This window comes from Ursus maritimus, unplaced genomic scaffold (assembly GCF_017311325.1).
Source record: "Ursus maritimus isolate PB19 unplaced genomic scaffold, ASM1731132v1 scaffold_25, whole genome shotgun sequence".
Classification (NCBI taxonomy): domain Eukaryota; kingdom Metazoa; phylum Chordata; class Mammalia; order Carnivora; family Ursidae; genus Ursus; species Ursus maritimus.
In genome coordinates this window covers 160,007-173,218 of record NW_024425008.1, presented here as the reverse complement: position 1 = coordinate 173,218, position 13,212 = coordinate 160,007, and the positions used below count along the sequence as shown (strand labels likewise).

General features: G+C 67.4%; 2 protein-coding genes across 4 annotated transcripts in view; both read left to right on the top strand.

The window, feature by feature from the left end:
* Positions 1-7,343, top strand: part of MTA1 (metastasis associated 1) — a 34,012-nt gene extending 26,669 nt beyond the window's left edge. The window contains exons 11-22 of one of the 3 annotated variants that reach the window (XM_040641294.1): positions 745-819; positions 908-966; positions 1,278-1,393; positions 1,650-1,801; positions 1,894-2,083; positions 2,236-2,325; positions 3,342-3,494; positions 3,644-3,679; positions 5,363-5,374; positions 6,253-6,284; positions 6,475-6,626; positions 6,709-7,343. In XM_040641294.1, the coding sequence (XP_040497228.1) occupies positions 745-819; positions 908-966; positions 1,278-1,393; positions 1,650-1,801; positions 1,894-2,083; positions 2,236-2,325; positions 3,342-3,494; positions 3,644-3,679; positions 5,363-5,374; positions 6,253-6,284; positions 6,475-6,626; positions 6,709-6,859 (1,218 nt within the window). In that variant the 3' untranslated portion in view covers positions 6,860-7,343. Of the gene's footprint in view, positions 1-744; positions 820-907; positions 967-1,277; positions 1,394-1,649; positions 1,802-1,893; positions 2,084-2,235; positions 2,326-3,341; positions 3,495-3,643; positions 3,680-5,362; positions 5,375-6,252; positions 6,285-6,474; positions 6,627-6,708 lie in introns of those variants that run through there. The other 2 variants (XM_040641295.1, XM_040641296.1) reach the window with 2 other exon arrangements.
* Positions 7,344-10,344: 3,001 nt separating this feature from the next.
* The window catches only part of CRIP2 (cysteine rich protein 2), a 6,451-nt gene continuing 3,583 nt past the window's right edge, over positions 10,345-13,212 (top strand). Inside the window, exon 1 of the mRNA XM_040641292.1 lies at positions 10,345-10,469. Within this exon, the coding sequence (XP_040497226.1) occupies positions 10,427-10,469 (43 nt within the window). The 5' untranslated portion in view covers positions 10,345-10,426. The remainder of the gene's footprint in view (positions 10,470-13,212) is intronic.

Genomic DNA, 13,212 nt, shown 5'->3' with positions numbered 1-13,212 from the left:
TGTGCTCAGCTGAGCGGAGAGCCGCCTCCACAGTGAACCTTGCGGGGAGCGCGTCTGTCAGAGGGGGCAGGGCGGAGACGGGACTCGGCGGGACAGCCGGTGTCTGATTAGGAGCGCCACAGGTCATGGGCGGGCACCTGACAAGCCCCCAGAGGGCAGAAGGGACCCGCCAAAGGTAGAGAGACCGGCCTGCAGGGGGCAGAGCAGGGAGCCCCTGACCTCACTTGCCCTGAGTCTGACGTAGGGGTCACTTGCTGACGTCCCAGACACAGCGAGTGAGACCTTCCCAGAGAAGAGCAGCAGCTAGGAGTTGGGGCCACAGGTAACACGTGGCCAGACACACACGGAGGCCGTGGGGCTGGGACCCCACGGGAGCACACGGCCGCCTCAGCAGCTGGTCCAGTGGACAGAGTATAGACGCTGTCTGAATCCCTGGTGCAAGGAGGCAGGTTTCTGAGTTATGTCCACACCACGCACACGCTTCCTCCGTGTTGAGAGGACGCTGGTTCCGTAGGCAGAGCAGGAATGGCTGGCGGGAACCCCTCCACCCGCAGGGTGAGCCGGCGCCTGAAACAATGGCGTGAACAGAACTCAAGGGGAGAGCGCGATCGGGCACTTGCTGTCCGCGGGAGGGGTACCGCCAGGCAGGGCTCGGAGGGGGCGTCGGGGCATCGCCGCGGCAGGGGAAGGGTCCTTGCTCGGGGAGGGCCCCCCGCTGCCTGACAGGCGGCCCCCTTCGCGCAGCTGCCCTGGAAGTCCCTCACCAGCATCATCGAGTACTACTACATGTGGAAGACCACCGACAGATACGTGCAGCAGGTGAGCGCCCCGCCCCTGTGCGCGGACACCGCCCCCGCGGCAGCCCTTCCCCCGCCCCGGGCCCTTGACCTCTGTCTCCTGTTTCCAGAAACGCTTGAAAGCAGCGGAAGCGGAGAGCAAGTTGAAGCAAGTGTATATTCCGAACTAGTAAGTGCATCCCCGCGTGCCCTCGCTGCCCCTGGGGACCGTGGGCGGGGTGGGCGGGCAGCGGCCCTCCGTTGGTACAGGCGTCAGGACTGAAGCCCACCTGAGCCAAGCACCGCTCTGCCAGCCAGAGCTGGGGTGTAGACTGGGGCCCGAAGCGTGCCGCAGTAGCGTCCGGGACTGCAGGGGAGAGAGCCGGCGCGCCCGCCCCGCGTGGACGGGGCTGCCGGTGCCCGAGCGCCTGGCCTTCCTGGGAGCTGCACACCAGCGGCCTGGCGCTCCCGTGACGTCCTCCCTCTCTCCCTCACCCTAAGTAACAAGCCAAATCCGAACCAGATCAGCGTCAATAACGTCAAGGCAGGCGTGGTGAATGGCGCGGGGGCGCCAGGCCAGAGCCCTGGGGCCGGCCGAGCCTGCGAGAGCTGTTACAGTAAGTGCCCGCCGCCCAGCATCGGGGCCCACCCGCAGCGCTGGGCGCCCTGCACCGTCGATGGGTCCTGGCACCAGGGTGGGGGGAGGCGGGGGGGTGGGGGGGCGCTCCCTCCCCGGGAAATCCCTCCTCGCGGGTCTGCGGGTGCCTGGGCCCGGCGGGGCGGCTCAGTGGGCGGGGGGCGACACTGTGTAATCTCTCTGCCGTCACTGGTTCTGCTTAAGGACCCGTCTATTTCCAACTTTGTTGTCCGTAGCCGCCCAGTCTTACCAGTGGTATTCTTGGGGTCCCCCTAACATGCAGTGTCGCCTCTGCGCATCTTGCTGGACATATTGGAAGAAATATGGTGGCTTGAAAATGCCAACCCGGTTAGATGGAGAGAGGCCAGGACCAAACCGCAGTAACATGGTAAGTGGGCACCCCTCCCCGCCCCCACGCGTGGCTGGGCACCCGGCCCGCGGTCATGGCGCTGTGTCGGGGCGGCGCGCCCCCTTCCGCAGAGCCCCCACGGCATCCCAGCCCGGAGCAGCGGGAGTCCCAAGTTTGCCATGAAGACGAGACAGGCCTTCTACCTGCACACCACCAAGCTCACGCGCATCGCCCGGCGCCTGTGCCGAGAGATCCTGCGCCCATGGCACGCGGCCCGCCACCCCTACATGCCCATCAACAGCGCGGCCATCAAGGCTGAGTGTGAGTGTCGGCCCCCCGCCCCCAGCCCCAGGCTGTGTCGCTGCAGGAGGGGCTCACCTGTGCGGTGAGGGGAGGGCCCTCGGGGGTGGGGGTGCTGCACCTGTGGGGGTGCTGGCCCCGGCTCCCCTTACGCGTGCGGGCTCCTCCTACAGGCACGGCCCGGCTGCCCGAAGCCTCCCAGAGCCCGCTGGTGCTGAAGCAGGCCGTGCGGAAGCCCCTGGAAGCCGTGCTGCGGTATCTCGGTGAGCCTGTCCCACCCCAGCACCATGTGACGGTGTGCTCGTGGGCGCCCGCAAGAGGGGGCGCCACCCTCCATGCTGCCACCACGCGCGAGCGTGCCCACAGCCGTGCCTGCTGCTCCGGCCCCTGGCCTGCCCCTCTGTGGTACCTTGCCCGGTGCTGGGCCTGAGCTGCCGTGGTCCCTGTCTCCCCACCCCCATCCTGCTGCTTCTGTATTGCTGTAGCCTGGGGGCGGGCCTGGGGGCGCTCAGGGGCTTCAGGGTTTGGGTTGGAGGTAACCAGGACGGGTGTCCTGGCAGGCACCTGCGGGATGCTTCTTCACCCCAGCCCCACGGGAAGGCCAGTTGCCCCGTGAGCGGCACGCACACCTGCCACCCCTTGGCTCAGCTTTGCCCACCGCTCAGCCAGCCACCGGCAGCTAGGGCAGCAGGGAGCAGGGCTGGCCCCTTTGCTGGGCTCAGGGCGGGATCGTGAGTCAGGCCCTCCCAGCATGGAGGTGACTGACCTTCTGTGAAGGACATTCCAGAGCCATGAGCTAAGTGTGTTCTGTGTGGACGCAAGTGGATTTGGCGTCATTGGATGTCTAGGGCCTGGGTCGTGGGGCTGGGCCTCGCCCCATCCTGAGAGCCACCAAGGGCTGGGGAGCCTTGGCGGGTAGGAGCCTGAGCCTGCCGTGGCCCAGCCCTTCGTGGGGCGTATCCTTGGCTGGGCGTGCCTGGCTGTTAATTCATCGTCTGGCCAGGGGCCAGCCCCCTGCCATCAGCCCTGGTGGCCTGGACCTAGACACCCTGATGGGTCTGCTTGTGCACGGGCCTGTGTCTGGAGCGCGCGAGGTGCTGGCGGGCGCCCAGTGATCTGTGGGGCCGGCCACACCTGGCTCTTCCCTGCTCCCGGGATGCCCTGACGGGCGGGCCTGGTAGGCTCTGCCCCCCGTGGGCCCTCAGCCACGGTGGGCCTGGGGGGCTGCTGCTGCTCTTGCCTTCCCACACAGCGTGCGCCTGCTGTGTTCTCCCAACAGAGACCCATCCCCGCCCCCCCAAGCCCGACCCCGTGAAGAGCGTGTCCGGCGTGCTCGGCGGCCTGACCCCTGCCAAGTCGGCCCCTGTCATCAACAATGGCTCCCCCACCATCCTGGGCAAGAGGAGCTATGAACAGCACAACGGGGTGGACGGTGAGTCTCTGGTGGGGCGGCCAGGTGGGGCCTCCACGCTCAGCCGGCGGGGCCTGCTGGCCCTGGGGTGCCCGGCCCCGTCCCTGCCTGGCCCACGCCTGCTGACCGTGTTCTCTCTCCCTCTCTCCCCCGTCGCCGGGCGCTGGCAGGCAACATGAAGAAGCGCCTCTTGATGCCCAGTAGGGGTAAGGCCTGGGGCGGCCGCGGCGTGGGCGCCGTGCGAGCGCCGTGCGGTGCCTGTGTGTGCTGTGCTCCTGCGTGCATGACGCACGGCGGGCGGCTCAGGGCTCGCCCATGGGGCAGTCCACGCGGGCCGGGCCACACCCCGCTTCCCCGCGCTCCCCCCCTTTCCCGTGTCACTGGGCAGAGGACCAAGGGCTGCCTCGCAGGCCCCCAAATGCCGAGTCCTTCCTTGGGGCCTCTGGCTCACGGGTTGTCCCCTCCTTCCCGGCCCAGTGCCCGGTCAGTGGACTGTCCTCGCTCGTGCAGCCCTGGCGCCCCCGCCGCCTGCCTGTACTGTCCGCCATCGCGCTGTGACTGCCCGCATGCCGTCAGCCTCCGCTCACGTGGCTGCCCGTGCTGTGCCGACAGCCCTCTCGTGCGCCCTGCCCGGTGGGGGGGGGGGCTTGGGGACCCTGGCCTCCCCGGTGGGGGCAGATAGGCCCAAGCTGAGGGCGTGGTCGGCACCTCTGGGGGAGGCATTCAAGGCCCAAGTGAATGTCCAGGCCAGGGCCTCGCAGGGAGGCGCACGAAGGGTTGGGGTTCCAGGGGAAGGGGACTGAGGCTGGCCGAGGGGACACGGGAAGCGGGTGCCTTGACCCTGCTGCCATCAAGTGCCCAGGTTGTCAGCATGTCGGGAGTGGGGCTCTTCGTCGTCCAGGCCTGTCCACAGTTGCCCCCCAGTGGCTCAAGGCCTTGCTTTGCCCTCTTGGCTGGGCGAGGGGCATCCCTGGGCTCTGAGGCTGCTCCAGAGTGAGGTGCTAGGGGAGGGGTGGCCGTGGTGGCAGTGAGGGGCCTGTGGGTCCCGGAGGCGCTGGCTCCCCCAGGGTCAGCCCGCGGCAGGATCCATGCGGGAGGGAGAGAGAGGGGAAGCAGGCCGGAAGGAAGGACGACGGGGGAGATGCACGCAGAGCCCCTGGTGACGGGAGGCTCAGGGTCATGTGTGGGCACTCTGACACCATGGGCCAGCAAGCATGAACGTGCCCAGAGTCCCCTGCCCCCAAGGTGGTGGGCCAGGCACCAGGGACCTGCGAGACGGCACCGGCCATCCAGCCTGGCCTTGCCGCTGGGTGCTGCCCTGGGGCTGCCTCCGTGCCCTGTGTCAGCAGCGGGGGCTGGCCTGCTCACCCGCCCTGTGCTACAGACTCCTCAGGCACCACCTGATCGCATCCCACAGAAGTGGAGCCCGGTGCTGGTCAGCAGCTCTCTGTGGGCTTGGGGCTTGTTTTGTAAAAAGCCATTAGCCAGTGCCGTGGATAAGGTTAATTTACTTGTATTCTTCAGTTTATCCAAACCGGTAGCTGCTGTGTCTCCTTAAGTCTCAGAGGTGGGTCCCAAGGGCATCACTGGTGGGCGACCCCCCAGGAGCACTGGGGGCCACACACACAAGCTCTGCAAGGAGGCTACAGCTGGCCCCCTGAGACAGCACGGGGCAGCCTGGGCCTGGGGGCATTGCCAGACTGCTGGGCAGGCATGAGTCGAGCTCTGGGCCAGGGCCTGGATCCCGGCACCGTTGGCCTTAACTCACTAACCTAGCCCCCCAGGCACGTCTGCTCCTCACCCACCTTCCTCGGCCTGTGGCCGTGCACGTGCTCACTGTCTAACACTGACCGTCTGTTTTCTTCCTTCTGCACCCATCACTCTGATAGGCACTTACCTGGGTAAGTAGCACCGGGCCTGGGGCTGCCGGCCAGGTGCAGGGCCCCTCCCTCCGCCCTGCCCAGGGGTTCCCCCGGCTAGGAGGTGGTTTGCTGGGGGGAGGGCTGGACAGCTGCTCCTCGAGAGACAGGCCTCGGTCAAGAAGTATATCTGGGAAGAGCTAGTTGTGGGAGGCCTCTGGCAGGACAAGCACACATGCTCACATGTGATCACACGTGTGCACACCCATGCGTGCACGCTCACTGGCACAGGTGGAGCAGGGGAGGCAGCGGCGGCCCTGGGGTCACCTGGCTGGGGTCTGGGGGCGTGGGAACCATGACCCAGGACGGTGTCTTCTCGGTCCGAGGCACTGCAGCTCCAGACCCCAGCCCGCAGGGTGGGAGCTCCATCCGCTCGTGCAGGGCAGCTGGCCCCAGGGTCAGTGAGGGATGCTTGGAGCCCCTTGGGAAGCAGCCCGGCGCGGCCTGGCCTCCTGGGGCCTGTGCAGCGCTGCCTGAAGAGGGGCCGCCTTGCAGAGGGCCTTCTGGTACCACCGTGTTTATGGCCGGGCTCGGCGTTGCTTGGCTACTGTGTAAACCGGGCTTCATCTGTCTCAGCCCCGTCGGGCAGGCAGCCTGCGTGCCAGGGAGTGGGCTGTCACACCCGAGACTCCTGGCCTTCTGCCTCGAGCCCAAGACGGTACCTCTCCTACTGGCCAGGCCAGAGGTGGTCCTCAGGGCCCCCGGCAGCTGTGGGATCGCCTGGGGGCTGCTTGGGCTGGGCCGGGACTGGGGGAGGCCGAGGCACCCCTGTCCTCCAGGCCCCCCAGGGCACAGGCTGTGGCTCCAGGTTTCCTGCCCTTTGGCGGCCGGGCCTCACGTTCTGTTCTTGCCCTTGTCAGGTCTGGCGAACCACGGACAGACCAGGCACATGGTAAGAGGGCGAGCTAGCGGGACCTCTCCCCACACGTGTGCCCAGGACGGGCGGTCATGCACGGCTCCCTTGGCGGCTGGGGTGGAGGCCGGGCCCGTGTGCCTCCTGCCGTGTTTTGGAGTACAGCCTGGGGTGAAGGGTGCAGCGCGCAGTCCCCGGGGTGCCCCCCTCACGCCGCCCCTTGCCACAGGGACCAAGCCGGAACCTTCTGCTCAATGGGAAGTCCTACCCCACCAAAGTGCGCCTGATCCGCGGGGGCTCCCTGCCCCCCGTCAAGCGACGGAGGATGAACTGGATCGACGCCCCCGACGACGTGTTCTACATGGCCACCGACGAGACCAGGTGGGGGCCTCCCCGAGGCCGCGGGCGAGCAGGGGGGCGGCCGCCGCAGCCGCGTCACCTGTGGGCCCCGCTCTGTCCACAGGAAGATCCGCAAGCTGCTATCGTCCTCGGAGACCAAGCGCGCTGCCCGCAGGCCCTACAAGCCCATCGCCCTGCGCCAGAGCCAAGCCCTGCCGCTGCGGCCGCCCCCGCCGGCCCCCGTCAACGACGAGCCCATCGTCATCGAGGACTAGGCGCCCCGCTGCCCCGCGAGGCCACTCCGACCACAGCCCGCGTCCCCGCCCGCCGCCCGCCCGCCCGCCGCCCGGTTTTGGTAGTGCCCCCCTCCCCCCACTGCAGAGAAGCTGCTCCTTCAGGACACCTGGGGAAGAAGTACTTTAACTTATTCCCAGAAGGCCGAGGAGTCGTTTTTAGCTTTGTGTTTACTTTTTGGCCGGAGCGGAGCTGAGGAGCCGTCCTGTGTGCCTGCAGTGCGCTGCGGGCCTCGCGGGCCGGCCGCAAGTGTTGTTGTGTTCTGTTGAAGGTGCCATTTTAAATTTTATTTTTATTACTTTTTTTGTAGATGAACTTAAGCTCTGTAACTTACATCTGGAACGTTAGGATCGGCTCGGCCAGCGGCTGGCCGAGCTGCCTGGTGGGGTTGGCCCCTGGTCTTTTCAAGTAATTTTCATATTAAAAAAAACAAAGAAAAAAAAACTCATAAAAAGAAAAAACCAACGAGCCCTTCCCGTGTCTTCTGTGTCCCGTCCTGCCCCCCCCCTTACCCGGGGCCTGCAGGCCCGTGTGCCAGGCAGGGGGAACCCCATGAGCACCAGCTGACCTGTGGCTCTCCTGGCCTCCAGGCTGGGCTGGGGTTTCTGTCATTCCCCTGCCTCTGCCCCACACACCTGCCTTGTGCGGAGCCTGGCCCAAGGATCCCCTCTCTCACAGAGCACAGGGCCGGCCAGAGCTCAGGCCCCTCCCGAGGTAGAGCCAAGGCCCCCCGTGTCTGGCTGAGACGGGGGTGGCCTGGATGTGGCCTGGGACCCAGACTGGCAGGTGCCTAGCTCCCTGTGGCCACATGGCTCCCCTCCAACCAGGGCAGCCAGCATAGCTGGGGTCAGGCCGGCCCACCACCCTGCTCCTGGCAGAGCCCTGCCCCAGCTGTCCGAGGGTTCCTGCCCAGAGCCACAGGGCCAGCCCCCAGCAGGTGTGGGGTTTCCTAAGTGAGAATTTGCTCAGATTTCAGCAACTATGTTGTTCTCAGAAATTCTACCTCCAGCCATCCCTCCGCACCCACCCTTGCAGGCCAGCAAGACAGGTGCAAGCTGTCTAGCCCCCGAAGAGAGGGGTGGGGGGGGACGCCTCGCAGTCTGTGCAGTCTGTGCCACCCCAGCCGGCCTGGAGAAGGGTGAGCCGGGCCCTCCTGAGGTGGGGCTCCCTCTTCCTGCCCTCCCCAGTCCCACTGTGGTGTGTGCACATCTCAGCCAGGGGGATTAAAATAGAAACTACTTCTGCTTCCTCGCAGGAGACAGATACGGGAGTCCTGGCCTCCCACCTCCATCCTGTGATGGGGCCCTGTAAGGTGACAGGCCAGGGTGTTGAAGTGGCCCCTCCCACCCGACTGTCCTCTGGAGTCCTGGTGCCCCCTCCCTGCCCTGAGAAGGAGTTTCGCGGAGGAGCCTTTTCCCAGCCTGGGGGTCTGAGAAGGGGGCAAGGATCTCTTCCTTCCTCCTCAGACCCAGGTACAAGAGTCATCCCCAGGAGGGGCGAACCTCCAAACATCCCCCCCCCCCCGCCGACCNCCCCCCCCGCGCTGTGCAGGGGTCCCTGCCGCAGAGCCAAGAACCCCCCTGTGTGCTCTTTACCAGCCAGGACACCATGCCACCAAGGCCCCAGGGGAGGGCCCTGCCCCCACACCTGGCTGGCTAGCTGGCCCCACCATCTCCCTGCCCTGTCCCTGCCCCCGCCTGTATCCCTCTGTGGTTTCAGAGGTGGACACTGCCATTCAGTGTCCATTGATCCAGAAGAGTCGTCACATTAGGGACCTGTCCCCCATTCTGCCCAGGGGTGCCTGGCCCATGCCAAGGCCTTCCCTTTGCTCTGCCCCATCACTGTCCCGGCAGGACTGGGCCCTGGGCCCCTCCCACACATAACCTCCTTACAGAAGATACCTGATGCCCAGCCTCAGCAGGCAGTGGGCTGCAAAGGTGTGACCTGTGGGGAGCCCCAGCACTGGCCACCCTGCCAGGAAAAGGACTGCTGAGGCCTCCCCACCCCCATCTCCTGGCTTGCCTGGCAAGGGGCCAGAGTCAGGGTGCGGACGGGAGGGGGGCCGGTCAGGCTGGTCAGTCAGGCTGCAGGGGGGACCACATGTTTCTGTGCTGTTGTCCTCACAGGAGTAGCAGTGGCGTGAGGGTGTGAGTGCAGGGAGGGGGGTGGCCAGGGAGCTGGGCCAAGGAGGGGCTGTGGTGAAAGTTTGGGTTCTGGAGGTCTGTGGGACCGTGACTCTCTCACTCTTCCAGTGCGGAAATACAGCTGGTCCCAGGGGCCTGGCTGGTGCACGGGGCAGAGGAAAGGGGGTTGGGGGTAGGGGAGCTCAGGGGGAGCTGCCTGGACTGAGCGGGGTCATTTGGGCTTGGGGGGGGGTCTGTCCACTTGTCGGGCTTGAGGCTCAGCTGGGCTGGAGGCCCAGGGAAGGGCTTATTGGGAGGGAGAGCCTCAGGGAGAAGACCAGGGCGTCCTCCTGGATCCCCAACCCCAGGGTGGGTAGGACCGGGTTGTTCAGGCTCCCGGATGGAGGCGGGAGGGGGGGGGGTCAGCCACGCCCCTGTTGGGAGGAGGACTGTGGAGCCCTGGAGGGGGGGTATCCTCAGTTCTGGCAGATGCCTAGCACTGCTGCTTTGGGGCCAGCAGGCCGGAGGTCAGAGGCCCTGGGCCCTGAGCTAGAGGGTCCAGAGGAGGGATGCCCCGCAGCGGAAGCCGTGGGGAGGCGGGAGCAGGGAGATGGCAGTGCGAGCGCACCGGGGCACAGCGCCTGCACAGCGAGCACGGCCAGGGGCTTTCCCCCTTCTCTTCTCCCGTGCCTACCGTCCCGGGGTGGAGAGCTTGGGGACAATGCCTTCCTCCCGCGCCTGCGGCACGCCCAGGTCCCCTCCCCGCCTAGCTCCCTCCCCCTCTCCCGCTTCCAGCAGTTTCTCTCCCGCTGTTTTTGGAAGTGTTGGGCGCCCTGCCCTCCACCCACTGAGCGTTCGGCACCATCGACGGTGTCAGGCGGGGGCGGGCGGCGGGGCAGGACCCGGACAGGCCAGGTGGCCGCGCCCGCCCGGAATCCAGCTCCGATCCCGCCTCGCGGCCGTTGCTATAGAAACTGAGCAACAAAGGGACGCCGGGCGGGGGGCGCGCGGCGGGGTGGGTGGGGTCATCCAGGGGTGGGGACCGGGCGCCAAAGACCAGCGTCCGTCTGCGTGTCCAGGGGCCGGCCTTCCGGGCCAGGGCCCTTAGAGCCAGGAATGCCCCGGAACCGTAGGGGCTGCAGACCCCCGCCCGCCCCGGCCCGGCCCCGACGTTGCCATGGACACGGGCGAGACACCGGCGTCGGGGCGCCAGGCGGGTCGGGCCACCCTCGCTGCCCCGGCAGGTGCGCCCCCGCCCCCGCGGCGCCCCCAGCTGGACCCGGGGAGCGGGCTCCCGAGGCCCCGCCCCGGCCGCGGAGCCAATGGGTGCGCGGGCAGCCGGCGGGCGGGGCGGGGCGGTGGCGCGGTGGCGGCGGCGCGGAGACCGGCGCGGGCTGAGGGCGCGGGCCGACGGGCGCACCGACCATGGCCTCCAAGTGTCCCAAGTGCGACAAGACCGTGTACTTCGGTGAGTGCTGGGCCGGACCAGCGCCCGCCGCCCTTCGCGGTCAGCCCCCGGCCGCAGAGCCGCGCGCCCCGCCCCGGGATGCGCGGTCCCGGGATGCGCGGCCCCGAGCCCGGTCAGCCTCGCTGCCCACGCGGGTGCCGCCGGAGGGTGGAGCTGGACGAGGCCGGGGCAGCCACGCCCGAACCCCGCAGCGGCCGGCGGGGCCGGGCGGGGGTGCGCGGTCCTCCCAGGATGAGGCCGGGTTGGGGGTCACGTTGGGGATTCACAGGCGCGGAGCGGGGCGGTGTCGGGCGGGGCGCACGCACGCTGTGGGAGCCTCCCGCGCGCTCCTGCTTTTCACGGCCCTTCCCCGCGGACACGTGGCCGGGACAGCGTGGCCCGGAGCAGTGACCTCCCCCCCCCAACCTCCACCTCGACCTCTGCCCACACCGGGGCGGCCAGATATGGGCTCTGTCTGGACCCAGTCCATGCGGGGGCGACCTTGGCCTCTTAACTCCTGCGTGTCCCAGCGTGCTCCCTTGCTTGGCGCGAGTTTTCCCCAGGACTTTCCTGTGGGTGGGGTGGGATGACAAGCGGGGCCCCACAAGCATGAGAGGGCACTGGAGCCCAGGTGGCCGAGCGCCCCTGCCTCCTCAAGGTCACAGCAGCCTGGGACTGGAGGGGGCAGCAGGTCTCTGCAGATATGCCCCCTGGGTATGCTGCACCCCCTGGCGCTCGCACCCGCTAGTCTGGCTTACTGAGCAACACTCTCTTCTCTCGGCTGACCTCTCCTGATTTTGCCCCTATCCTCCCGCCAACACCCTCACAGAGGGACACATAGTGTCAGAAGGGTGGGGACAGACAGGGGACCCTTTCCTGGTCATTGTGGGAGCAGTGGTCAGGGTCTGGAACAGGGACAGGCCAAGGTGAAGGAAGCCACTTGGCTTCCCTGCTGACAGGAGGGAGAAGGAGGTGGACGGTTGTTTGCTGTTCCCAGAGGGGAGGGACCGGATTTGGCCCCGAGTGCTTCTGGCCTGGCTGGGAGCCTAGGGGCTTCCGGCTGCCTCCCCAGGAGCTGGCCCAGTCCTTGGTCCCCATCCCAGAGGGGGCTCATCCCTGCAAGGCTCAGGGTGGGGGACAGCGCTAGGGTCCTCCTGCCATCCCCACTGCCCACGAGTCTGCCCCCACCGGGCCCGCTCAGGGCTCTCCAGGGCTGGGGCCGACAGTCCTGTGGACGGCCGGCAAAGCTCTTCTGCCTGCTGGGGCGGCCGCTGGCTCCCAGCAGAAAACAAAGGCAGCTCAGACTCGCTGGCTTCTGTCCTGGGCCGGAGGCACTGGCGCAGGGAGGGGGGCCTTTGGGCTGGGATCCTGCCCATCCCCCAGTCAGGCACCCCCCCCCCCAAGCAGCTAACACCCTGACCGGAGTGGAACCTGGGCCAGGACACCCCAGAGTGACCTCAGAATGCCTTGCCTTTGTGTCCTTAACAATGGTGCAGCCCAGAGGGGAGCCAGCTCCGGTACACCCAATCAATTCTCTCAGCTGGGCTGGTAACGTGTGGCCATCTACCCACCCGGTGGGTCTCAGGGTCATGCCCCTGCCCCCGCATGGCCATATGCTAGAGTTGGCCAGTGCGGCGTGGCTCTGGAGGCCCTGCTACAGCTGCTGTGGCCGCTGCTGGCCAGCAGGAGCACTGGGAGAGGGTGCGGGGCTGGCAGGGGACCCAAGCCTGCCTTGGACGCAGGAGGGGAGGCCGACCAGACCGTGCCAGCATCCTTGGGTAGAGTGGCCATAGGGATCGAAGCCTGTGCTGCCTCTGGGAAGAGCGTGGGGAGAGTGGGTCCTGGAGGCCGGCCCTGGCCTGGCTGGGCCCAGCAGGGTCTGCCAGGGCCGTGGGAAGCCAGCACTCAGGGCCCTGAGCTTGGGCCACCAGCAGCAGCACCCATGGGCTTCTGGGGGCAAGGAGTGAGCTGGCCAGACCCTCACTACCCGCTCTGCCAGGGCCCTCAGGAAAGCCTGGCTTGCAACCTCTCTGTGAGAGGACCAGAAGATATCCGCTGGTTCTTGGCCTTCTCTTGGGGCTCTGCCAGGGTGGCAGGGGCCCAGCCCGCCTGACCTCCTCCTCCCTGACGCTTCTGCTCAGACCCCTTCCCTTTGGAATTCCGGTTTGGCTCCAGCCTTTCTTCCTGCCCTCTCCTCCACCGCCCTTTTCCTGCCGTGCTCTCCTGGGGAGGCCCCCCACACTTCCGTCCATTAGGAGGTGGCCCAGTGGACAGGGGGAGGGATGGGGCCTTGGGGGGTGGTGACTGGGCCGTTAGCAGCTGGTCTCTGACCGTGAGTGTCAGAGTAGCAGCTGGAGGCAGGGGCAGGGGGTCCTCAGGGCTTATCCTGAGGAAACCAAATATAGACAGGTAGGCATTCTGTCCCATGGGGTGGAGGGGGGACATCACGGGCCTCCCCACAGGGGTCTGTAGGGTCAGTCCCCCCTTCCCCTCAGCGGCCGGTTCTACCAACGCCTTTAGGGCCCAATTAGGAGCCTTCAGGAACCTTCAAGGGAGGGCCAGGTGTGTGAGTGTGAAGCAGGTGTTTGAGGGAGGGGCAGGTGTGCCATTGAGAGCGCTGACAGGTGCTCGAGCTGGGACGCTGACCCAGCAGTGATCCTTGGGTTGTGAGGGTGACCAAGACCCAGCAGGAGAGCAGGGACCCTGAGGGGCAGAAGGCGCACGGTGGGGGCTCGGGGGTTCCCGCGTGGGGCTGGATGGGGGG